The sequence below is a fragment of the Microcaecilia unicolor genome, chromosome 2 (assembly GCF_901765095.1).
Source record: "Microcaecilia unicolor chromosome 2, aMicUni1.1, whole genome shotgun sequence".
Lineage (NCBI taxonomy): Eukaryota > Metazoa > Chordata > Amphibia > Gymnophiona > Siphonopidae > Microcaecilia > Microcaecilia unicolor.
This window is the reverse complement of record NC_044032.1, coordinates 104525976-104553611: the sequence shown is the minus strand read 5'-3', so window position 1 is coordinate 104553611 and position 27636 is coordinate 104525976. Positions and strand designations below refer to the sequence as shown.

The window sequence follows — 27636 nt, the reverse complement described above, 5'->3', positions numbered from 1 at the left end:
GGTCCTGCCCTCATTTCCTGTTTCCACGCTTTTCACTCCTGCCGCTGCCTGTAACCCGACGAGGTAACTTTTGAAATTCAGAGGGAGGGGGACTGGAACTCGGGCAGTCGGGGGTGGGGCCGGAGGCGCGCTGTGCGGGGCCCCCTTCAGCGCGAGGCCCTATGCGGTTGCCTCGGTCTAAGACCGGCCCTGGAGATGTGAATGTGTGTACTGAAGCTCATGTTGCAGCTCCGCAAATCTCCATCTATGGAGGATGATCTCAGGTGGATTGCTGATGAAACCATGGTTCTTTCATTATGAGCTGTGACATGACCCTCTAAGTCAGCCCAACCTCAGCATAAGTAAAGGAGATGTAGTCTGCGAGCCAATCAAAGAGTGTTTACTGAATGCAGTTCCCATCCTGGTGGGATCAAAAGACACAAAAAACTGGGTGGACTCTCTTGAAGTCTACAGTGTGCAGTGTGTTTTCATCATGATGGGCATGGGGCCTTAGCAAAAATGTTGGCAGAACAATTGACTGGTTAAGATGGAATTTGGATACTACCTTAGGAACAAACTTAGAATGTATGCACAAAACCACTCTGTTCTTATAAAACTTTGTTGAAGGTGGGATCAACTACTAGGGCCTGGAGCTCAGTGACCCAGCAAGCTGATGTGATTGCCACAAAAAACAAGTCCTTCCAGGTCAGGTATTTCAGATGACAGGTATCAAGTGATCTGAAAGGAACTTTCATCAACTGGGGGCCTCAATGGGAGGTTTTAGTAAAACCAGGCCCCTCACGAACTGAACTAAAGGATGAGGAGAGATGAGCTTAGCCTCTACATGGTGATGATATGCTTAGTAGTAGTAGTAGTTTTGTGTACAGCAAAAAAAAAAACTAGGGCCTTGCCCTCACATCTGACAATAAACCTCTTCCATTAAAAAAAAATGTGATCTAAACTTGGAATGCAAGTATCGGATGGCTAAGCATGCTTACATCCAGCATCCTTTACCGTTTGCACAGGAAGTCCTGCTAGCAACTCAGGCTGCATTAAACTCACCATAAATTTAAATACTATTCTTATGGGAACTGATCAAGTAAAATGTTAGCTCGATTGCTGGGCTCCAGGTATATTCCCTGCCTCCGTGATGCAAAGGGACGCCTCTGTAATCATACTGCTGCCATTGCGGACATTCTTTTCACTTATTTTCAATGTTTTTACAGTGTGGGGAGGGACTACTTGGAAGACTCTGGGATGCCAGGATTGTAAGCTGACATATGCACACAAACCAGGACTTTTAGCCACCAACTCAAAGAGAGAGCTTGAAACAGTTCACACCAGTATAGTATAATAGAAATTTTTGTGTATGTAGAGTACCCTCAGATATTTACCACTATTACTACAGTCAATAATGCTGCTACAAAGTGGCATAGTACTTCTTTCATCGGGTAACTCTAACAAATTTTTTTGGGAAGCAACATATGCTCATTTTTTCATGCTTCCCAATCACCTCAGTGCTATAAAATCGCTTATCACTTTAAAAAATATATATACCAGGTGAAAATTGTGCACTTATCTTGACAAATTCTTGCCTCGCTGACAGAACTATCTTGCCTCGCTGAAACATTCATCAATTGCCTTCCCCTGAAACCGCCCGACTCCGTGGGGTTTCAATTACTTTCCTCAGGGACAAGGGTTAAGGCTGCATAATTCTTTTCTTCCTCATTCTTTTTTTTCTCAAGCAATCAACAAGACAAAGCAAGACCTAATGCCTGCTTATCCCCTGTGGCTTATAAGGCATCCGCATCCATGAGAGGATTGTAAGCTGAGGCATAGCACTCTCTTAATGCTCCTTTGCTGGGTAAAGAGCTTCAGGTGGCCATTAAGAACCTAAAAAGGTTTACAGCTCCAGTCCCTGATGGCTATTTGACTGAGTTTTATAATGTGCATAGGACTTTCCTTCAATGTCTCATGCTCAGGCAACTGGTAAGTCTAGTATGTTTTTCAGTTTGGATGTGAAGAAAGCCTTTGATAAAGTGCCCTGGTCTTAGCTTTTCCAAACTTTGCAGTATGTGGGCTTGTGTGTGTGGGTTATCAAGCTATCAGTCTTCTTTATGCCAATCCCATGGCCTTGGTGAATGGGACAAGGACTGCCTCCTTTCCAATCCATTGTGGCCTAGAGGCAGGGCTGCTTCTTGTCTCCCCCCCCCCCCCCCCCCCCACATTGTTTTTTTAAAGTAAACTTGGAGCCTTTCCAACATACTATTCAATGTGAGACAGATGTCACTGATGTGCATACTGGCCCCAATGAGATCCGAGTTCTTGCATTTGCTGATAACTCCTCACCCTTACGTGACCATGGGAATACTTGGGAAGGCTTCTTGACTTGGTAGATGAATTTCACTATTATTCTGGGTTTACCCGCAATCTTCATAAATCTATGGCATTACCCCCTTCAGGATGGGATACTTGGTGGTGGTGGTAGTGGGGGGGGGGGGGGGGGGAGGGGGGTGCTATCCTTTTGCTGTGGGCACCAGAATGTATTAAATACTTAGGGGTTAATATTCCCCAAGACTTGCACAACCGCTATGCTCAGAATATAGACCCCCTTACTAACCACGATGAAGACCAAGATGCAAATTTGGGTCATATAGCTCTGCATAATATGATACTTATTCTTCAGTGGCTTTATATTTTTCAAACTCTCCCTTTGGTATTTTTGCTTAAACATGATAAACAGCACACTCGTCTCCTGAATCACTACTTATGGTCTGGTCGCAGGGCTTGACAATTTCAAGGGCTTATTTTATTGGGCTTATTTATTTAAAATTTTTTATACCAAATAATCCAAAGTTTATAAGATATATATACATAAAAACAAAATATAATAATTCTTTACACCAACATTACTGAACTAACAAAAAACAAACATTACATAAAAATCTCATGACAGGGGTAGTTTGGATATGCTTAGTGTGTGGTTATTTTCTTTGGCCTCTAACATGCGCCACATTAATGACTGGTATCGTATCGCTACCCACTTTTCTTATATTCAGGCTGAGTAATTTCTTCCGAGACCCTACCATCATAGCTACATGTTGCATGCGCAGGTCAGTCCTTTTGCAAATTACTTTTGTAAATATCCCATACATAAGCCTGCATATTTAACCTGGTGTTGGGTTTGTAAAAAAACTTTACACCTTTCCGCAGTGGTTTCCCCAGGGCTTACAACTGCTGTCTTTAAATCCTGGCATCCTAAAAGCTTAGCCTTCTTATATTAGGTTCTTAGAGGGCAAACCTTGTTCTTTTAACATAGCAACATAGTAAATGACAACAGATAAAGACCTGTACGGTCCATCCAGTCTGCCCAACAAGATAAACTTTTGCTTCATTATATGCAGATTATGGATTACTGCTCTTGTTTTCACCTATTTACAATTATGCCATTATTTGCTCACGCTCCCTTCAACCTCATTGACCTCTGAAGCTCATGTTCCTCTTTTAGAAACATTTAGTTTGGAAGCCCAACAACAAGTATCTTTGCATTGTCTTTGCAGGAGTTACTGCCGAATTATGATTTTGACTGTCTTGCCCAGAAATGGACTGCAGATTTAGTTCTTCCTATTACAGCAGACCAGTTCCAGCATAGTCTCCATCTGCAGTGTACGGTTGCTACTAATGTACTACATTGGGAGTTACAATATAAATTGGTCATGCAATTGTACATCTCACCTCATTGTGCCTATCAAGTCTGATTTGGACCTATTGCAACCATTTTGGGCTATACGTTTTGGACTTGTCCTCTGATCATTGGTTATTGGTGGACCGCTGGGATGCATGAACTTTGGCCAAGCCTTCTTCTTTGTTTTCTACACTGGATCTTGCTCATCCCATTCCTAAAGGATTTAATGGCTTTGCTTGACGGGCCCTTCTTATGGGGAAACGGTGCATCCTTTGGCAGTGGCTGGTGCCTGACTGTCCTACTTTATCACACTGGAGAAGCTTGATTATTTAAGCTGCTTTTGAGTGCCAGGAAGTGCGTGACTTGAATAACCCAGCAGGCCGCTGCTACATTACCATTTGGGAATCTTTTTGGGCTTCATTAACTTCTGTGACTTGTAGTCACATCTTGAATGCCTAATCAACCTGTGCTGTTATTTGTGGCACCTACTGTTCTACTTGATCCCCAGCGTCACACCCACTGTTGTGTCTAGAATTGGGGTGGGAGGAAAGGGTTGGAGGGGAGGTTGAGGTGATTTAAGATACTGAGATTTGGGTTTGTTTGACTGCAACTTAGTTTAGGAGAATTGTTGTATTTTGTACACATTGTATTCTGCAGTCTTATATTGCTCTTATACCTTTTTCTAATAAAGATGATTTACTACTACTTAACATTTCTAAAGCGCTACTAGGGTTACGCAGCGCTGTACAATTTAACATGGAAGGACAGTCCCTGCTCAAGGAGCCTACAATCTAAAAGACAGGTGTGCAATCTAAAGACAAGTGTACAGTCAAAAGACAAGTGTAGAGTCAGTCTGATAGGGCATACTATATTTCACGAAAGGTTAGGTGCCGAAAGCAGCATTGAAGAGGTGAGTTTTAAGCAGAGATTTGAAGATGGGTAGGGAGGGGGCTTGGCGTAGGGGTTGAGGAAGATTGTTCCAGGCATAGGGTGAGGCAAGGCAGAATGAGCGGAGCCTGGAGTTGGCAGTGGTGGAGAAGGGAACTGAAAGGAGGGATTTGTCCTCTGAGCGGAGGTTACGGGCAGGAACATAGGGGGAGATGAGGGTAGAGAGGTAGTGAGGAGCCGCAGACCGGGTGCATTTGTAGGTGAGGAGGAGAAGCTTGAATTGTATGCGGTATCTGATCGGAAGCCAGTGAAGTGACTTGAGGAGAGGGGTGATATGAGTAAATCCCCGTCTCATCTGCCCGCAACCTCGGTGTCATCTTCGACTCCTCCCTCTCCTTCTCTGCGCATATCCAGCAAATAGCCAAGACCTGTCGCTTCTTCCTCTATAACATTAGCAAAATCCGCCCTTTCCTCTCTGAGCACACCACCCGAACTCTCATCCACTCTTCTCGTTACCTCTCGCCTTGACTACTGCAACCTACTCCTCACTGGTCTCCCACTTAGCCACCTATCCCCCCTTCAGTCAGTTCAGAACTGTGCTGCACGTCTTATCTTCCGCCTGAACCGATACACTCATATCACCCCTCTCCTCAAGTCACTTCATTGGCTTCCGATCAGGTACCGCATTCAATTCAAGCTTCTGCTACTAACCTACAAATGTACTCGATCTGCAGCCCCTCCTTACCTCTCAACCCTCATCTCCCCTTACGTTCCTACCCGTAACCTCCGCTCTCAAGACAAATCCCTCCTTTCAGTACCCTTCTCCACCACCGCGAACTCCAGGCTCCGCCCTTTCTGAATCGCCTCACCCCACGCGTGGAACAAACTCCCCGAGCCCATACGCCAGGCCCCCTCCCTGCCCATCTTCAAATCCCTGCTTAAAGCCCACCTCTTCAATGTCGCCTTCGGCACCTAACCTCTACACCTCTACCCAGGAAATCTTGACTGCCCCAACTTGACATTTCGTTCTTTAGATTGTAAGCTCCTTTGAGCAGGGACCATCCTTCTTTGTGTATTTTGTACAGCGCTGCGCAACCCTAGTAGCACTCTAGAAATGTTAAGTAAATCGGTTCTGGCGGAATATAAGACGTGCGGCAGCGTTCTGAACGGATTGAAGAGGGGATAGATGGCTAAGTGGGAGGCCTCCTAGTGGAATATCTCCTGGAATCAAGCAGAACTTGAGAGAAATCCAAGATGTGATGGCCAGGCTCTGGAGGTCAGGATGAAAAAAAAGGGATCCTTTGTTCTGTGTGGTGAGAGTACAAAAGCATTCTGGTCTCTACGGATCTTCAGAGGCTAGCTCCAGAAGTAGATGGAACCATATTTGTTGCAGTCAATATGGGGTGATGAGCATCATAGTTCCTCGGTCCTGCTCGAGTTTTAGGAGAGTTTTTACTATGAGAGATGATGGAGAATACATATTCAGCAGACTCTTTCCCAAATTGAGGAAAAAGGCATCTGGGGCTAAGCGTCTGCTATGCAGTTCACTGATGGGGTGACCCATTCTTGGAATATCTTCTAAGCAACGCCTACACTGAAGGTCCACTCGTGTAGGTGCATAACCCAACTCAGCCTGTCTGCCAGACAGTTGTTTTACCCTGCCGAGTAAATGGCTCTAAGTACCATCCAGTGGGAAATGGCTAATTGCCACATCCTGACCACTTTTATGACACTAGAGAGATGTGCCTCCTTGCTTGTTCACATTGTACATTACAACAAGTTTTCTGAAGACCTTTGATGTGTTCAAAATAGCTCTTGGCTCTAGGACAGTGCTTCCCAAACATTCTTCCAATGTGACCCCATTTTAGCCATTGAAAATTCACGTGGCCCCTGGATAAAGCCAATTACTACTCAAATAAGCAGCATTATCATTGTGTTTCTTAAAGATTCAGTACCATATAAATATATAAATCCATATTTGTTAAAGCAATTATTTGATGTGCTCACCATGCTGGAGAGAAACATGGCTGCTCTTACATTCCGCCAATACCTTTATCATTTGAAGACGGATTACAGCTTTAAGATGCTAGAACCAATTTGTCTAGGAATGACCAATAATTAAAAGTGTTAAGCATGACTCGATAAACCAAATTTAGGGGTATGTTTACTAAGGCTCGCTATAGGCACGTTAGAGTTTTTAACACGTGTTAATGGTTGACGTGTTAAATGCCAATGCACCCATAGGAATGGATTGGAACGTTAGAAATTAATGTGCCTTAACTTTAAAGACACGTTAAAAGCAAAATCTTGCAGCAACTGGTATGGAGCTCCAAATTGCCACCATTTGATATGACAGAGGCAGTAAACTGCTTCATAGCCTTAAGTTTATGAGCCGTAGAACGAAAGAATTGCAACTGTTTTATGAACCATGCAGCAGAGTAACAATATTTAAGTTGGAGCTTGACCCATGATATCACACTCTGTTGGTGACAATGAGAATGCTGATGAATCCTTCTTAGCTCTCAGGGAGGGATCAGAGGATGTCCAATCCTGGTGGCCGCTATCAACGCTCAATGTTAAGGTGGAGGCTCTCAGTGTCGATGTATCACCAGTGCCTGACGCAGCTCCCAGCATCATATGGACCAGTGCTGAAATCGATGGAATTCTCAGCACCAAAAATCCACTTGTACTGCTTTTCTCAACCTCTAATACCTCTCCTTGAAAACTGCGAACAGAGTTCACAAGAACAGGGATTATGACTGGGCCAAAGGCATCAATTATGTGTGCCCCTGACAGACATGATCCTACTGCACCAGGTGCACTTTTCAAAACCACTGGGAGTTGTTTGGGACACGTCACAAAAAATAGCCAGAGTGAAATCAAACAGCTGAATGGTGAAAAAGTACCTGGCAGGATGCTCGAGGCCTAAGGGGACCTAGTGAGTGGTGGAAGATAAAGAGAAGTGCCAAAAAACCTGACTAATACTCATATCACCCCTCTCCTCAGGTCACTTCACTGGCTTCCGCAGATACCGCATTCAATTCAAGCTTCTCCTTCTTACCTACAAATGCACTCAGTCTGCTGCCCCTCACTATCTTTCTACCCTCATCTCCCCTTACGTTCCCGCCCGTAACCTCCGTTCACAGGTTAAATCCCTCCTCTCAGTACCCTTCTCCACCACCGCCAACTCCAGGCTCCGCTCATTCTGCCTCGCCTCACCCTATGCTTGGAACAACCTTCCTGAACCCTTACGCCAAGCCCCCTCCCTGCCCGTCTTCAAGTCTTTGCTTAAAGCCCGCCTCTTCAATGCTGCGTTCGGCACCTAACCCTTACCGTTCAGTGAATCCATACTGCCCCAATTTGACTGCCCCTATCGGACCGACCGTTCACTTGTCTATTAGATTGTAAGCTCTTTGAGCAGGGACTGTCTCTCTTTGTTAAATTGTACAGCGCTGCGTAACCCTAGTAGCGCTCTAGAAATGTTAAGTAGTAGTAGTAAAAGAAATAAAAGGGAGAAAGAGAAGCACAAACCCTGAGCAAGACATTTACACTGAGAACTGGGAAGTCAAAGGACACTACAAAAGTGATGAAGGAAAAAGTTCAGATATGTGCTGTGGGGAGAAGTGAAGAAAGAGTCCGCACTGTGATGGTGGGTGGGAAGACATGCATGCACAGTAGGCTGCTTCAAAAAGCTTCAAGAAAGAATGCTGGGGAGGCTCACCATGGTGGGCTCCATCAGACAATGTTACCCATCAGTCTGATATCTGCATCCCGCAGGTCCTTGGAAAAAGTTATCATTCAGATAAAATATAACCACTATTTTTGGAGGGAGCAGTTAAGTCTGCTGGAAAAAACAAGTGTCAAAGTTAATCACAAAAGATATGCCAGACAATATTTAACCAGCAGTAGTCAAATGTTTCTCTAAATGCTGAGTACCGCTGGCTAAATTAGATCTGTATATTCAATGCCAGGTCCTATCCGGGGAACCGGCACTGAATATCTGAGTCTGGTGGCGCCCAGAAGCTAGCTGGGTACAATGGATATTCAGTGCTATACCCACATAGCTAACTGAGCATAATTAGGACTGCTTTTAATGCAGTCTAACAAGTCTAGTTAGTTATGTGGGCACTGGCACTGATGCTGCTGATGCTTGTATAATTCCTGGCTTCAACCCTGCTTTAACTGGAGAAGTGCTGTCTGGTTAAGTGCCACTCAATACTGGCTCCTGGGATGGCTACTACAATTTAACTGGGCAGATGTAAAGATGTAGCACAACAAAGTTTAAATGCATCCTTATATGTGACATACATTATGATATGATTTCTCTAACCATGCCCACAAAATGTCATTCCTATATCAGAGATCAAGCTGCATAATGGTAAACAGACTAAATTATTAATCAGGTTACAATAACTGAGGGCTGTTGAAAGTTTGCTCAAAGTAGCTCCATGTCTGACTCTTACAACTGGTACAAACCAACTAATCTGATCAGCCCCTTGATGGACTCCAGTCAGTGGCATAGGAGAGTTCCTGGACACCCTGTAAATTAGAGGAAAGCAATCCCATTTCCAAACATTGTCTACTCAATGTTCTCCCCTCCTGTCATTCAGTCTTCCTCATATCGCATCCCCTTTTATCTATCCTGTCACACTTTTCCAGTCTGATGATTAAACTTCTCTGTACAACTGGCTTACACCCTCTGACAGTGTTATCATTCTTCTCTCATCCTTGTGTCCCTCCTTCATTCACTACCTCCCATCAATCTCACAACCTGCCAGCAGAGCTCTAATCCTCTCCCTTATCCTTCAAAAAATATGAAAACAGACTGAAAAATGTAAACATTATACATACCTATTTGCCAATACACAACTAAATGCATATGTAACTCACATTTTGCTCACAAAGTAATTTCAAGTCATCTCTTTGGGGAGAACTTCCTATGCCCCACTGTGTTTCCAAATCATCTAATTGATTTGGCCCATGGTGTAGGACTGGACGTAGATCTCCTCCACTGCTAGGATCCACTGTCAATTCCTTTACTCTAAAATTGTAAAGCACAACTTATTACCACAAAGGTAGAAAGCTCATTTAAAAAATCAAAAACTACAGAACAAAAATAAAATACTAAAGCCTCAGATTTATATAAATGTGCTTAAATGATGATGTTAGCTTTATAGACTATTAATCATCTCTTCAAACCCCTAGCTGAAATGACTAAATGTCAATCTGCGTATGCACGCAGATTTAATATCAATTTAAATGGATGTATCGCAGAAGTCACACATGCATATGTGAGGCATGTCAGTTAAAATAAATTCTAAGTCATTGAATGTTGCTTTATTTTGATGTGTATCTTGCCATGGAATTCCTGGTACTCTCTATAGAATTCTATTGTCTTGCCAATCTTCTTCCTTTCTTTAAAATCTGGGAAAGAGACTGGTAGGATGTCAGTGTTTACCAAGCTGAGTTTTGGCCATAAATCCTTTCCATCTCCACACTATCTGCTCCATGGAAGCTGGTGTGCCACACATTTTGGTTAATCTAGGTGTGCTTCAGCTTCTAAAGAACGGGAAACACTTTTCAAATTTATGGCTCCTCTCTTTCAGCCCAGTTATACTTTTTGAACTTTCCACTGTGACCCAATATGTTTTCTGAAGTTTTTATAACAAAATATATAGACTGTAAATGGTTTTAGATGGATAAACACAAGATTCATATTGAAATAGCCATTTGTGTAAATTGGTTTTGCTGGTGCCTCACTAACCTCCTGAATAGGAAAAATTAGACTCCTGAGAGTTTTTGATTTAAACTATTGAATGTAGTTTCTAATAAATAACGATACTGGGAGATACAAACTAACATTATATATATATATATCTATATATATCTATATATATCTCTCTCTATATATATATATATATATACACACACACACACACATATACACATATATACATACAGTGCACTCCACTTAAGTGCACGTTGGATAAGCGCATGCTCTGTTTAACTGCATGCTGTACTTCAGTCCCGTTTTTGCCGCCATCAATTTCTATGGGGACAAACTTCGGTTTAGCGCACCACTGATAAGTGCAAGATTCACTTATATGCATGGTTTAAGACCGCTCCGCTGCAGGAAAGACTCCGCATAAGCGCATGCATGGAATATGGAAGCCGATTGGCAAGTGACAAAGGGGCGGTAAATTTGAAATCTCGTTGGTTAACTGCAACAGGCAGAAGAAGCGAAAGAATGTTGTTAGAGTGTACACTGGAGTCGTCGTTGTCGTCGCGCAACTGTAAGACTAACACTGGCTGAACGAATAGAAGTTCTTAAAAAATTAGAAAACAAAGTCAAGCATCTATTGCTAAAGAGTATGGTGTCAATCCCAGTCAAATTTCATGTATCATGAAGCAAAAAGACCAACTTCTGGAAGACTGGCAAAACAATACAAATCCACACTGGAAACGTAAACGGGCGGAAAAAGTTGAGGATGTAGAAGATGCTCTTCTTCGGTGGTTTTCTCAAGTCAGGAGCAGACAGTTTCCTGTCAGTGGTCCACTGCTTATGGAGAAAGCTAATCAGCTAGCTGAAAGTCTTGGACTAACTCAATTCAAAGCCACTGTTCAATGATTCGAAAGATGGAAGCAGAGGAACAACATAAAATTCAAGAAACAGCATGATGAAAAACAGTACTCTGATGACTGGTGCTGAAAATTGGGTTGTGTCAGTTCTTCCTACCATCTTCAACGAGTTTGCACCTCGTGACATTTTAAATGCTGACGAAAACGGTCTCTACTGGCGAGCGATTCCTGATGGAACACTTGCATTCAAACAAGCCGGAACTACAGGAAGTAAAACGTTGAAGGACCGACTGACGATCCTCCTTTGCTGCAATATGGATGGGAGTGAGAAGTTGGAACCACTCGTCATTGGAAAGAGCAAACAGCCCAGTTGCTTCAAGAATGTTAAGCGACTTCCTGTGTCATACGAGGCTAATGCAAATTCATGGATGACTGGGGAAATCTGGAAGCAGTGGCTAAAGAAGTTAGACACTAGAATGCGGGCAACAAAAGCATAATAGCCAATTTCAAACAACATTATCGGGCTCTTGTGTTACGTTGTCTGATGAGCGTTATGGATGACCAGACTGGCAAGGATAAACGTGCTGTTGAACTGGCTCGTAATCTATCACTGTTGGATTCCCTACATATGCAGAAAGAAACCTGGAATCATGTTACACAGGCAACCATTGTGAACTGCTACAAGCGGGCAAGCTTTGTTAGGGATGTGGGGAAGGACGAAACAGATGCAGCTGTTGCAAACGCGTCAGATGATCAGGCTATTGACATCCCAGCCTGTGTTACTGAAGAGGAGTTTCATCACCACGTAGCTGTTGATTACGATCTACAAACAGCTGATGACAGCACTGATGTCCAGATATGCGCCTACATGGAGGCAACGGATGATGAAACAGATGACGAAATGAGCAGCAAGGCACATGCTGACGAAGTTCAACAACCTCCTGTCAGTTTTGCAAGAGCACTGGAGAGTATTAACACCATGCGGGCCTATCTGGAGGCCACTGGATGTCAGTGCTATGACAGTTTTTACCGTCTGGCAGACATAGTCTATGGAACTCACAGACACAAGAGTGTACAGAGGACTATGACTGATTACTTCAAGTAAGCCTAACGTCAGTTAACGGAGACTGTATACTGTACATATAGTAAACAGTACTGTACATGGTAAAATTATGTATCATACCTGATAATTTTCTTTCCATTAATCATAGCTGATCAATCCATAGACTGGTGGGTTGTGTCCATCTACCAGCAGGTGGAGATAGAGAGCAAAGCTTTTGCCTCCCTATATGTGGTCATGTGCTGCCGGAAACTCCTCAGTATGTCGATATCAAAGCTCCATCCGCAGGACTCAGCACTTAGAGAATTACACCCACAAAGGGACACTCTGCCCAGCTCACCACCGCCGAAACGGGGGAGGGGAATTAACCCAGCTCATCCCCGCGGAGCAGGGGAGGGACACCACCCCGCCGATGCGGGGGGATCTGGCTTATCCTGCAACCGCAACCGCGGGAGGAGCTGACTGACCCTAACACCGCTGAAGCGGGAGGGGTACAAAGCTGCCCTACAGCCGCACGAAGCGGGAGGGAGCGCCAGCAGAATTTATGTCTCAATCCAGCCCCGTAAAACAGAGGGGAGAGGAATGCAGCAGCTCACTGAAACACAAACTCGTCTCAACTCTTGAAGAATCCAATTGAAAAAACTTGAACACGAAGTCCTCCTGAACAGGAACTGAAGACTAAACTTGAACCTGAAATGCAACCAGAATATAAACAGTACAGATATCTGGGAGGAGCTATGGATTGATCAGCTATGATTAATGGAAAGAAAATTATCAGGTATGATACATAATTTTACCTTACATATCATCATGCTGATCAATCCATAGACTGGAGGGATGTACCGAAGCAGTACTCACCCAGGGCGGGACATTGAAATCCCTGACCGCAACACTGAAGCTCAAAACCGGGCCTCCGCCCGAGCAGCCACAGCCAAGCGGTAATGCTTGGAGAAGGTATGGGCCGATGCCCAAGTTGCCGCCTTGCATATCTCTTCCAAGGAGACGGACCCGGCCTCTGCCATCGAGGCCGCCTGAGCTCTAGTGGAGTGAGCCTTCAGCTGAATAGGCGGCACCTTCCCCGCGGTCACATAAGCCGCTGCAATGGCTTCCTTGACCCATCTTGCCACTGTAGGCTTAGCAGCCTGCAGACCCTTACGAGGACCTGCAAACAGGACAAACAGATGATCCGATTTCCGGAAATCATTGGTCACTTCCAAGTATCTGATGATGACTCGTCGCACATCCAGATATTTGAGAGCAGAGTATTCCTCTGGGTAGTCCTCCCTACGAAAGGAAGGGAGACAGAGCTGCTGATTCACATGGAAGCGAGAAACAATCTTGGGCAGGAAGGAAGGCACTGTGCGAATAGTCACTCCTGCCTCCGTGAACTGCAGAAAAGGCTCTCGACATGAGAGTGCCTGGAGCTCGGAAACTCTTCTGGCTGAAGTGATAGCCACCAAAAAGACTGCTTTCAATGTCAGGTCTTTCAGAGATGCCCTCGACAAGGGTTCAAAAGGCGGCTTCTGCAAGGCTCTTAGCACCAGGTTGAGATTCCACGCAGGCACCACTGAGTGCAGAGGAGGGCGCAGGTGATTAACTCCCTTGAGAAAACGTACCACATCTGGCTGCGAAGCCAGGGAAGCACCCTTCAGGCGGCCCCTGAAGCAAGCCAAAGCCGCCACCTGGACTTTAAGGGAACTGAGCGACAGGCCCTTCTCCAGACCTTCTTGCAGGAACGCCAGCACTGAAGAAATTGGAGCAGTGAAGGGAGAAAGTGAGCCTGCTTCACACCACGCTGCAAAGGTACGCCAAACCCTGGCGTAAGCAGTAGAAGTAGAGCGCTTCCTCGCTCTCAGCATAGTGGAGATGACCTTGTCTGAGAAGCCCTTCTTCCTCAGACGCTGCCGCTCAATAGCCAAGCCATAAGACCAAAGGGGAAGGGATCCTCCATCACCACGGGACCCTGATGCAACAGGCCCTGCTCCACTGGCAGCCGCAGAGGGTCGTCCACTGATAGCCTTATCAAGTCCGCATACCAAGGACGTCTGGGCCAGTCCGGACCCACCAGGATTATTCGGCCCGGATGCTTTGCCACCCGGTCTAGTACCCTGCCCAACATGTGCCAGGGCGGGAACACATAGAGAAGCTCCTGTGTCGGCCACTGTTGAAGAAGAGCATCTACTCCCAGAGATCGAGGGTCCCGTCCTCTGCAATTGGCCGATGACGCCATCAGATCTAGGCTTGGCTGGCCCCAGAGCTTTGTGATGTCCAAGAACGCCTGAGCCGATAACTGCCACTCTCCGGGATCCAAGGTATGGCGACTGAGAAAGTCCGCCTTGACATTCATGACTCCGGCAATGTGGGCCGCTGACAGCTGTTCCAGGTTCGCTTCTGCCCACTGGCATAGATTCATGGCTTCCTTGGCTAGAGGGGCGCTCTTGGTACCTCCCTGGCGGTTGACATAGGCCACAGCCGTGGCATTCTCCGACAGGACCCGTACTGGCTTCAACGCCAGTACCGGGAGGAACTCCAAAAGCGCCAACCGAATGGCTCTGAGTTCCAGGAGGTTGATAGACCACTTTGCCTCTGCAGGAGACCAGAGCCCCTGCGCTGTCCTTCCCAAGCAGTGGGCTCCCCAGCCCGTCAAAGAGGCGTCCGTCGTGACGACAATCCACTCCGGGGTCACAAGAGGCATCCCTGCAGACAACTTGTCTGTCTTCAGCCACCAGCTCAGCGCCTTGAGCACTGCTGGGTCCAAAGGAAGGCGCACAGCATAATCCTCTGACACCGGAGTCCAGCGCTGCAGCAGAGAGAGTTGTAGTGGTCTCATATGAGCCCTAGCCCAGGGCACTACTTTCATCGTGGCCATCATAGAGCCCAACAGCTGCACATAGTCCCAAGCCCGAAGAGGAGACGCTACTAGGAACTGGTCCACCTGAGCCTGAAGTTTGACAATCCGATTGTCCGATTGTCCGGCAGGAACACTCTGCCCACTTGGGTGTCGAATCGAACTCCCAGATACTCCAGGGACTGAGTCGGGCGCAGCTGGCTTTTCTCCCAGTTGATGATCCACCCCAGGGAGCTCAAAAGAGCAATCACCCAGTCCACAGCTTTGCCGCACTCTGCATAACCTCCTTTCTTTGGTACCACAAAGTAAATGGAGTAACGTCCCTTGCCAAGCTGATTTTCTGGCACCGGAATGACCGCACCCAGGCGGATCAGATTGTCCAAGGTCTGCTGCACTGCCACAGCTTTGACCGGAGACTTGCAGGGAGAGAGTACAAACCCGTCTCTTAAGGGTCGGCAGAACTCTAGCTTGTAGCCGTCTCTGATGACTTCCAGCACCCAAGCGTCTGAAGTTACCCTGGTCCACTCGCCCAGAAATGAGGACAGGCGTCCTCCAATCTGCACTGGGCCATGGACCAGGACCCCGTCATTGGGTACGAGACCCTGGGGGAGGACCGGAGGAAGCACCTCCGGGACGGCGGTCTCTGCGAAAGGAATGCTGCTTGGGGGAGAAGTTCCTCTTGAAGGAAGAGGGGGCAGAGGAGCCCGACTTGCCCGGGCGGTACCGACGGGCTTCCTGAAACCGTCCTCTGGAGATACCGGGGCGAGCACTGGCCCGAGCCCTGACCTCTGGTAACCTCTTGCCCTTAGACGTGCCGAGATCGGTCACAATTTTGTCCAGCTCGACCCCAAAGAGCAGCTTGCCTTTAAAAGGCAACTTAGCCAGGCGGGACTTAGAGGCGTGGTCCGCAGACCAATGTTTCAGCCAAAGCCACCGCCGCGCAGAGACTGTCTGAGCCATACCTTTAGCTGAGGCTCTCAAGACATCATACAGTAAGTCTGCCAAATAAGCCAAGCCCGATTCCAGGGCCGGCCAATCAGCCCTCAAGGAAGGACCTGAGGGGGAAGCCCGCTGCACAATCGTCAGGCACGCCCTGGTCACATAGGAGCCGCAAACTGAGGCCTGCAAACTTAAGGCAGCCGCCTCGAAGGACGACCTTAAGGCCGCCTCCAATCTTCTGTCTTGGGCGTCCTTTAGGGCCGTGCCACCTTCCACCGGCAACGCCGTTTTCTTAGTCACCGCAGTGATTAAAGAATCCACGGTAGGCCAAAGAAAGGCCTCCCGTTCACTTTCAGGCAAAGGATAGAGGCGGGACATAGCCCTAGCCACTTTGAGGCTTGCTTCCGGGACATCCCATTGAGCTGAAATTAAGGTGTGCATGGCATCATGCACGTGGAAGGTTCTAGGCGGGCGCTTCATCCCCAGCATAATGGCGGAGCCAACAGGGGCTGAGGGAGAGACGTCCTCCGGGAAGGAAATCTTCAAAATGCTCATGGCCTGCACTAACAGGTTGGGCAAATCCTCTGAGCGAAAGATCCGCGCTGCAGAGGGGTCATCCGCTCCATCCGAGCGGGAATCCGTCTCCTCCAAGGAATCCCCAAAGGACCGTTGGGAGAACTCAGATACGCTGCCCTCATCTACATCAGAGGAAACAGAGTCCTCTAAGGCCTGGGAATCCACCCGAGGGCGTTTACTTCCGGGGGCCTCAACCCCTTTATCAGACAAGGGAGAAGGGGCAGCGTTTTGCATAAGGAAGGCCTGATGCAGCAGCAAAATAAACTCGGGGGAGAAACCCCCCAGACTGTGCACTTCAGCAGCCTGGGCCACAGCCCTAGACGCACCCTCAACCGGCGCTCGCAAGAGCGGGGGAGAAACATGCTGTGCATCTAAGATGGCGTCCGGCGCGACACTCCGCGAAGGAGCCGCGCGGGAAGAACGGCGCTTAACTTTAGCCGCTTTTTTGCCGTCGCCCAAATCAAGGGCGGCCATGGCATTAACTTCTCCCAGCTCAAGGGCGGCCCAAGAAGAAGCCGTCCGAGCAGAGTGGCCGGCCAAGATGGCGGAGGCGAGCAGCGGGGGATGGGCGTTTATGGCGTGAAAAACCCCGCACCAGAGGAAGACCCGGGACACTGACCGGCCTCCAAACTGACACCCAACAAGGGCGAATCAGACTTTAAGACCCCCGCATCCCCGCTAGAAGCGCACACGCAGTCCGGGGAGCGATTCTTCGCGCCCTTGCCCTCCGATGCCATAGGCCACGTGGAGATCGATCGGGGAACCCCCTGCCCGCTATAAAAAGGTAAAAATTACCTGCTTCTCGCTCCGAGCTGTAACGACCTGGTGTCCCAGTGAGCAGCTGCAATTAACGTTTAAATAAACGTCGAAATAAACGCCCTTAAGGACGTTCAAAATTTTTTTTTTTTTTTAACGGAGCCAGCGGGAGGGGGGAGAAAAGGAGGGACCTGGCGCCACCAGGTTTGCACTTGCTCAAGAAGAGCCCTCAACCCCAGGTACTCAACAAAACCTAAAAATTAGGCTTGGAGACCTAGCCAGAGCTACTGCTGTGTGTGACCACCACCTGCTGAGATAGAGAACATACTGAGGAGTTTCCGGCAGCACATGACCACATATAGGGAGGCAAAAGCTTTGCTCTCTATCTCCACCTGCTGGTAAATACATACGTCATTTAATTTGATTGCCGGTGAACGCCAGTAGCTTTGAAACTCTGCTCCACAAGATATAGCTACACTTTTCACACCAGAATTCTTCATTACGATTGTTGTCAAACTACGCACACAGCCTTTTTAAAGGTAGAGTGTTATTGAATAAAATTTCATTGAATTCCTTACAAGAATTTACATTGCCAGAGAATACACACATGGTGTAAAAGACTCCTGATGCAGGCCGGTTTGGCCGAAACACAGCTGTGTCGAGTCATATCACCTTAATAAATTATCTTAATTATTCATTTTTTGCATCATTCTTGTGTCGTCTTCTTCTGATTTTTGATTTTGTTTATACACATATTTTGTGTTTTCTTCTTTTCTTTTTATGTGCATATTTTTGCAATTTTCAATTTTTTTTGTTTCAATTTTTTTGTTTGTTTCTTTGTTAAAAATTTTGTTATGTTTTGTCCTGTTTTCATCTTCCTTTCCATTTTTTCACTTTATTGTTATTGTGCGTCATCTTCGCTGTTTTTGATTATTGTTGTTTTTGCGAAGACAGGTTTCTTCTGTATTTGTTACAGATGGACACAACCCACCAGTCTATGGATTGATCAGCATGATGATATGGAAATGTTTATCAGATGTCAAGCTTCTTTGGGTCACAACGGTTAAGTGCACGCTCCGGTTAACTGCATGTATTTCTTTGGTCCCAGACCTTTGCAATTAAGCGGATTGCACTGTATACACACACACACACACACTATCTATCTATATAACCTAGACAATAAAGATTTAACAATACCAATATTATTTTACCACGTCAAAAAAAGACAATTGGTATAACGAACACTTACCTTAATGGCGATTTCCTTCCAAGTCACTCAATTCAAACTTATATAGAATGTGCTTGCCATATCCCTCCACATGATTCCAAGGCTATTTCAGTGAATGCTTATGAAAAAGGAATAATCAAAGTCCACCACCATTTTGAAGATTTGAGCTACCAGCCAGCATTTTGGGTGGAATCCTCTGAAGAAGCCTGTTTAGGCGAAACCTGGATCCAAGTTGGAACTATTTACCCTGTTATCGGTGGAATTTAATTATTCCTTTTTCATAAGCGTTCACTGAAACAGACTTGGAATCATGTGGAGGGATATGGAGAGCACATTCTATATGGAAAGTATGAATTGAGTGACTTGGACGATAAGTGCTCTTTATACCAATTGTCTTTTGCATAACATATATACAAGGAATGCTTATGTGCACATTTTGGCCACATTCTATTTTTCTGAGCACATCACATTTATATATATTTTTTTTATATATTTCATGTGTTATTTTTTTCATAATCTTTGATATTAATGAATAAAAACTTTTTTGACCTAGTAAATATATTATTTGTATTGTTTCTAATTAAGACCTGTTATGCACACAATGTAGTAATACAGGTTTAAGTCAAACCCATATCATCTGAAAAGCAAGGTCTGTTGCAGTCTGTAAAAGGTAACATCACCATTTCATTAACAAGAAGGGAAATAGCAAGCTTGAGTACTACAACATTTAAATGTCAGATTTTAGGGGTGGGAGAGGGAAGGAAAATAAAAATCTTGAAGATGAAGCACTAGATCATGCAATACAACCCATATGAAAAGGTATGATTTGGGAAATAAAATAATATGTATTTTGAAATTTGTGCAGCTCTGTAGAAATGTAAAACAAAAGGTTATGGATGTAATGTATAGATTGAAATAGACCTGGTGAGTGTAGGAGAAAAGTCATCATACTCATAGGAAGGAGAGAGATCAGAGCGACTGCTGCTACCCTGTGAGAAGGGAATGTCCGAAGGACTAATTCCAAATTCCTTTACTCTGCAGCATCAAGATACAGCGGCAAATTAAAAAAAAATATGTGTAAAGACTACTTGAATAATGTACTTTTATTCAGCACTATGCACTAAAAGATTTTCTGAGAACCAAAAAATAAACTGTATGAAGAGGACATGAACGTGCTTAGAAAAAGCAAAGATATTTACCTGTAGCAGGTATTCTCTGAAAAAAGCAGGGCAGGCCTTATAGTCTTACAGATGAGTAAGCGGGTCCGCGTTGCCTGTCTGGAGCTTGTAACAAGCTTAAAAATAGGTCTTTGAGAGTGAGACGTGCACCACCTCACATATGTGAATGCCTTCTGGCCTGTTGCAAGAGCGCGGGACCAGCAGTACAATATAAAGCATAATAAAAAGGAGACAACTCTAAGGGGAGGTGGGAGGGTATGTTAGAACATAAGGCTTGCTGTCTTCAGAGAATACCTAAGTATTTTCACTTTCACTGAGGACAAGCAGGCCTATAATTCCACATATGAGAATCTCCAACTACCAGGCTCACCAAAAACAACCATCAGTGGTCAATTGGACCTTGCAACGACGAATGCAAATATAGTAACCTGAAACTATATACAATCTGAGTGAGAGTGCAGCCTGGAACAGAACAAAATGGGCCTATGATGGTGGAGTTGGATTCTAGACCCCAAACAAATTCTGCAGAACTGTCAGTTCAAACAGACTGTTGCGTCGGGTATCCTGCTCAAGGCAGTAATCACATGAATTTGAGCAGTGAAGACCACGTCACAGCCTTGCAAATGTCTTCAACTGAGGCTGATCTCAAGTGGGCTACCAAAACAGCCATGGCTCCGATACTATGAGCCCTTGCTTGATCCTCAAGGTTCAGCCTAGCCTAGGTATAAGTGAAAGAAATGCAATCTGGCAGCCAATTGGAAATGGTGCATTTCCCCGATAGCGACCCCCATCCTGTTGGGATCAAAAGAAACAAAAAGCTGGGTCAACTGTCTGTAGGGCCTAGTCCGCTCAAAGTAAAAGGCCAATGTTCGCTTAAGGTCCAAGCTGTGCAGTGTGCGTTCACCAGGATGGACATGAGGTTGGGGGAAGAATGTTGACCAGAGAATTGCCTGGTTCAAATGGAACTCCGACACAACTTTAGGTAGGAACTTAGGGTGTGTGAGTAGGACTTCTCTGTTGTGATGAATCTTTATATAACGTGCATCTGCTTCTAAGGCCTTAAGCTCACTGATCCTGCCTGCTGAAGTAACAGCCACAAAAAATATGACCTTCCAGGTCAAGTACTTCAGATGACAGGAATCAAGTGGAGTTTTCATCAGCTGGGTGAGAATAATGTTGAGGTCCTATGACACAGGTGGAGGTCTGACGGGGGGGGGGGGGGGGGGCTTTGTCAATGTAGGGAACTTGGTGGGTGGGCTAGGACCCTTATTGTTTGTATTTTCAGAGCACCCCTCTGAATAATGAAACAACGGTTACCTGTAAGATTTATTTCATCCCTCCCTCACCCCCACACTTATGCTGTGTGCTGTTTTCAATCCTTGCTAACTAGATCAGGCTCAGGGTAGCCTTGTGGAATTTTGCAGAGACAGCCATATGACCCACACTGACTAGCTTGGACCTAAAACATGTTTACACATTTAGCATGATTTGTTGGGCAAGCGATGGGAGAAGGGGATGTGGACCCTTCACCGATACAGATGTGTGTGGGTGTTGAGAAAGTTATGGAAGATCTTGGGGAGGGAGGTGCATCACAAGACTGGGAAAAATAACCTGGGTTTTTTTCCCTGTATTTTTGCTGACCAATGTTACTGTACGAGACAGTTTAAGAATTTATTGGTTGTGAACTTAGTTACAAGCTGTTAGTAGATAAGTACATGTATATAGAGTGGTCCAATATAATTAAGATAGCTTTAATGGATATTTATATTAATCTTTGGGTCAAGATATCTTGTATTCTATACAGTTTGAAACCACATTATATCTAGATAGTGAAAAGGGGAAGATGGGAACAGTCTGCTAATTCAACCACAGGTCAGCTGTTACAGCAAAAAAAACTTAGTTACAGTTGGACATGTGATACAAAAAAACTGCTGAAGTAGCATTAGGAGGGGGGTCATGGAATTTGTGACAGAAGGTATGGTGGGAGATAAGTTTCTAGTAGATGGGTGAAGGCAGCATGATTTTGTGACTCAGGGTCAGATGGGGTGGCATAACTGCTATTCTAAGAATTAGGGTATGGACTGAAAATTGGTAGAAGTCAGATGTGTTGGAATGGGAAGGTAGATGATTGGTTAGTGGGATGTACTAAAATGGTAATTATTTTCCGGATTATTGTATAATAGGCATTGTATAAATATGACAGACTAGTGTTTGGGGGGGTTTCTTTGTTCCCAAGGCAGTGAACTGGCTTGGAGACAAGGGTGTCTCTCTAATCATTTCTTTTCTGTATTTCAGACTTGCTATAAGCCTCTACTTGAGCTACTATTTACTTGTTTGAAGGATAAACTTTTCTTTTTATTTCACTTCTGAGTAAGCATTATTTGTTAGTGTAAGAAACAAACCCAAGAGCGTGTGTGTTCCAGCAATAGTCAGCTGGGGTATAAGCTCTTACGGGGGTGATTGTCTAATGTGTGATACTCGTAAGCACACCCAAACATCAACAGCAAGTCTCTCATGAAGCGAACAACTACAGGCTGTCCAGAGACGGGCTTACCCTCTACAACATGATGATGGTAAGCACTAATTACACCGAGGTGAACCCTTACAGAGTTGGTCTTCAGACCAGACTCAGCAAGGTGCAGAAGGTATTCAAGCTGGGTCTGCGTAGAGCAGTAAATAGGATCTAGGGCCTTGCCCTCACACCAAACGATAAACCTCCCCCATTTGAAAGAGCAATTCTCTTGGTGGAATCTTTTCTTGAAGCCAGCAAAACCCTGGAGACACCCTCAGGAAGATGAAAGGAAGCAAATTCTAAACTCTCAGTATTCAGGCTGTGAGGGCTAGAGATCGGAGGTTGGAATGTAGAAAAGATTCCTCATTGGAAAACACTCCAATCTCCATGGTTCTTCGCAGGATAACTTCAGAAGAAGAGGGAACCAGATCTGTAGGGGCCAGTAGGGAGCAATCAAGATCATGGTCCTGCTGAGTTTCAGCAAAGTCTTCCCCACAAGAGGAATGGGTGGATACACATATAGAAGGTCTGTTACTCAATGAAGAAGGAAGGCATCCGTGGGCTTAGAGCCTGGAACAGAACTGAGGGACTTTGTGATTGGACTGAGTGGCAAAGAGATCCACGGCCATGCTGAGGGACCAGTCAAGCAGTTGCATGATTCTGCTGTCTGTCAGCCAGGCTATTGAATTTTCCCACCAGGTAAGTGGCCTTGAGGAGCATCCCACATTGGAGCACCCAACGTCACATCCGGAGACACAGAGGGTGTGATCTGGTGCCCCCCTGCTTGTTTATGTAGTACATGGCAACCTGACTGTTTGAATGAGTACAACCTGGTTGTTCAGCCAATCCCTGAAAGCCTGTAGAGCTGTGGAATTTGGAATGAGAACCCCAGAGTCAAACAGGATCGAACTGTCCATCAGGGTAGGGACTGAACCAGATCTAGCAGAACTCAGATGACATCCTCTAGGTTCCCTGTGGCCTGACAACACTGGGAGGCTAGGGTTCTTGAGCAGTTCTCATGTGAAGATGTGACATGGGTGTCACATGAACACTAGAAGCCACGTGGCCCAACCACCTCAACATCTGTTGGGCTGTGACCTGCCAAGCTGCTCAGACTTGAGTGGCGAGGGCAACAAGAGCATCTGCCCGTGCCACAAGAAGAAAAGCATGAGCAGACTGTGTGTTTAGCAAAGATCCAATGAACTCCAATTGCTGCACAGGGAGCAGATGGGACTTAGGGTAGTTTAAAATGAACCCTAGTAGCTCTAACACCGGAATAGTACTCTGCATAGACTTCTGAGCCCCGCCCCGCAACACGCTCTTAACCAGTCAGCTGTTGAGATTGGGAATCCGTGTGTACCAATGCTGCAACTACTGCAAGACGGTGAAAACCCCGGGTGCCGACACGAGGCCAAAAGGCAAACACATGATACTGGAAGAGACGTGTCCCCAGCTGAAACTGAAGATACCTTCTGTGAGCTGGAAGTATCAAGGTAAGAGTATAAGCATCCTTTAAGTCCAGAGAGCACAGCCAATCATTTTCCTGAAGCATGGGAAGCGAGGTGCCCAGGAAACCATCCTGAACTTTTGACCAGGAATTTGTTCAGGCCCTTCAGGTCTAGTATGGAACCCATTCTCCGTTTTTTTTTTTTAATAAGGAAGTACCTGGAATGGATTCCCCTGCCTTCTTCTCTTATTGGAATGGGTTTGACCACACAAGCCTTGAGAAAGGCGGAGAGAGTTCCTCTGCAAGTAACTGCTTGTGCTGAGAGCTGAAGTGATGTACTCTTGGTGGGCAATCTGGTGGTATCTGAAGTCAATGCACGGCGTAACAGAGACAGACTATTTGAAGAACTCACCGGTTGGAGCTCACAAGGAGTCACCTTTGTTGGTAAAACTTCAGCCTCTCCCCCCGACTGGCAAGTCATCCGGGATAGACACTTTTACCGCAGCTGTGCTCTGCTGAAGCCAGCCTCTACTTTGACAAGGGAGCTGTCTGGGAATTAGGTACACACTGTTGACAAGAATGAGCGCACTGGAGCTAAGTCTGCAAAGGCTGGCAAGAAGAAGGGTTATGCCTCTGTGAGTAATAAGTACTCCTCTTCGACTTGCCAAAAGAGGCAGGTACAGAAGGCACCCAGCGGAGAGAGAATTGATGGTATCTGTATGCTTCTTGATGAGGTCATTGACCTCCTCTACCTTCTCTCCAAAAGGATTATGTCCCCCAGCATGTGGCATCCATCAATCTCTGCTGTGCCTCCGGATCCAAGTCAGAGATACGCAGCCATGAGAGTCTGCGCATCGCTATACTGTAGGCAGAGCTCCTAGAGGCAACATCAAAAGTGTCATAGGTGCCTCTGGCCAAGAACGTACGGCACGCCTTCTGCTGCTTGACCAGCTGGCAAACAGATTCAGCCTGCTCCAGTGGGAGAGTCTGCAAAATTAGACATACTGCGAACTAAGGACCGCAAGTACAGGCTCATGTAGAGCTGGTACAATTGGATACGGGAAATGAACAGGCCTGATACATCTTTCACCCAAAAGAATCTAGGGTTCTAGCTTCTCTACCAGGGGGCGCCGAAGCGTAGTCCCTAGAACTCCTGGCCCTTTTGAGCGTGGATTCTACCACTAGGGAATGAGGTGGCAACTGGGGGCCTATGAAAAGCCAGTGGAAGACTGAATCCGGTACATGGTATCAATCTTTTTGGGGCTGAGAGGGACTGACAGAGGACCTCCCAGTTCTTCACCTGATCATCCTGTAAGATCTCTAGGAGGAAAGTTGTAGTCTAGGACCATGAACATTTTAGCCATGGGCTCGCTCTCCACTTCCAAAGGAATTGGGATAGCAGCTGTCAGCTTCTTTTCAAAACAGAGGAAGGAAAGGCTCTCAGGTGGCGGCTTCCTTCTTTCATGTGGAGGGGAGGGCTCAGATAGGATGCCATAGGATTCCTCCTCTGAAAAATACTGTGGATCCTCTTATGAGTCCCATGAGTGCTCCTCATCGGTGTCAGCCAAGATTTCCTCGTGGGAGGGCTGAGATCGAGCCCGCCTTGACGTAAAGGTACCATGATCCCGAGAAGGTGTTGGCTCCAGTCTGAACTCTGGCAAAGCTTTCTCCACCAATGTCAAGGGAGTGCCAACACAGGTGGCAGTCGACACAGAGATTGCAAGAGACATTAGAGACCTAACCACAGGCTGATGGACATTTGGAACTGTAGCAAGAGGCATGGCTTGCGCAAGCACCCCAGAAGCTGATACAATCTACAAGAACCCCATTAAAAGCTCAGGGGCCAAGGCCTGGAGGTGCTCATTGAGGGTCAACATCAGGAAAGGCTGAGGTGCCGGTGTAGAAACAGGCAGATGAATCTGTGGGGTCAAAGTGGGTGCCTGGTCCTGGCTGTGTGGAAACCCATGCATTGGCACCTCCTGTATATAGGGGGCGCAGTCCTCTTGGTGTTCACGCTTCTTGGGGACAGGTGAAATCCTTGATATCCCAGAGCTCCCGGTATGTGTCGAGGGGGATCGATGCCAATGCTTCTTCCACTGTCTGGCATCAATGCTCCCTGGTGCTGAAGAGGACAACAGAGTCCTCTCATTGCCTCAGGGTTGGGTCCAACGCCGATCGGTCCCAGAAGGCCTACATAGCGGCTGGTGTCGAGGCAGGATCCACTCAATGCACAGTCATTCACAATGTGCAAGGGTCTTGCAGTCATATGGATAGACTCACCCAATGTTGACACGGATATCAAGGCTTCTGACCTGGCTCCAAAAATTCTCTCTCGCAAACTCACTGGCCAACTGTGTTCTCTTCTTCATATGAAGACAAGAGAATACAGCTTAAAGATGTATGATCAGGCCCCAAACACTGTAGACACCAAGAATGGGTGTCCTTGCCAGAGATGGTCCTGTTGCACCAAGTGCAGTGCTTGAAGCCTCTGGGAACCTTCGATGAAATGAAAAACAGCTGTGGCCAAATCAAATGACTCAATGGTGCTAAAAAAAGGAAGAGCATCAGAAAAGAGAAAATGGAAAAACCCAACTGGATCTCAGGCCTAAATGTGGCCTAGTGAGCACGATAAAACAAAGAAAACTTAAAGAAATGCTGGTCCTGTGTTCTTGCAGTGGGCGGGAAGGCATTTGTGCATGTGCGGTGAAATGTGTCTTGCACACAAAGCCCTATTTTTAAGCTTATTACAAGCTCCGGACTGGCAATGTGGACCCACGTTACCCATCTGTGAGAATTACAGGACTGCTTGTCCTTGAAGAATACCAAGTACAAATCCACCTAAACAGTAGAATAACTAATACACTCATGTACAATTCATCTGTAGCAGTCAACAAAAAGGATAGAACATTCAGTTATCTACAAAGTATATGGTTACAGAATTGTGGTTTCTTCAGTTTAGTTCATATAAGACACAAATGATTCTGATTACTATACAATGAAACATCCTCAGACTTCACACTCATTAAAATGACTGCTTTCAATTACTGGTACATGGGTTGGTTTTACAAAAGATCAAATCCAGACAAAAATCTCAGACTCTCGGAGGTTTACCACATGCACAGGCCACCGACCGGGTTGATCAGTTCATGTACATGTAAGATATCTTAAAAGGCTGAGATTTCTATTTGGTTCAACATCAAAATATTTTCTACTGTTCTGCCTGGAGAGAAAGAACGATTATCATATTTATGTGATCTGTTATGGAAGACAGTAGGAACAAAAGAAAACCATTCATTTGTATGAATTACTATATAAAAACAAAAAGGCCTGTATTACACTGCCTTAAGATTAGTGGTTTGAACCTCTAAAATACTATCCATGAATCTTGAAATAGTATTGTAAAAATACTATCCACTAATTTAATATTTTGTTGCTAATGAGCTGAATTTAAGCAAAATCCATTTTTTATACCTTATCCAAGAAATTCAAAAAATTTTTGACTCAAAATTTTTAAGTTAATTTGTAAAGCTACTTCAAACAAAGCCTCTGTGTACTCAGTTGATGTACATTGTACTGAAAAAATGTGTTTATGCAACCTTATGAAGGAGGTATGGGAGTTCCCTGCACAAAGTAGCAGACACATCACAATGCATACTCTTAGGCTCAGTAGATGGGCCATTTTGGCCTTTATCTGATGTTATTTACTATTTATTGGACATATAATTCCATACAAACTTAATAGTAGCACCAATCATCAAGTCTTTAATCTTAACTACTGTCCATTCTTATCTTTTAGAAGCCTTGGGGACTGATATTACTATTACTCACAAGCTTCAAAATTTAATTCCTTTACCCATTCCATTGTGTTTATACTTAATGAAAAAAGAAGGGGTATATGCAATTATTTTAGACAGAAAACAAGCATAACCCTGAGCAAAAACTGAACTGATTAGAAGTCTAA

General features: G+C 45.6%; 1 protein-coding gene across 1 annotated transcript in view; it reads right to left on the bottom strand.

Moving 5' to 3' along the window:
• The window catches only part of KIF2A (kinesin family member 2A), a 443213-nt gene that overhangs the window by 52218 nt on the left and 363359 nt on the right, over window positions 1-27636 (bottom strand). Inside the window, 2 exon segments of the mRNA XM_030193169.1 lie at window positions 9443-9593; window positions 19460-19573. Of these exon segments, the coding sequence (XP_030049029.1) occupies window positions 9443-9593; window positions 19460-19573 (265 nt within the window).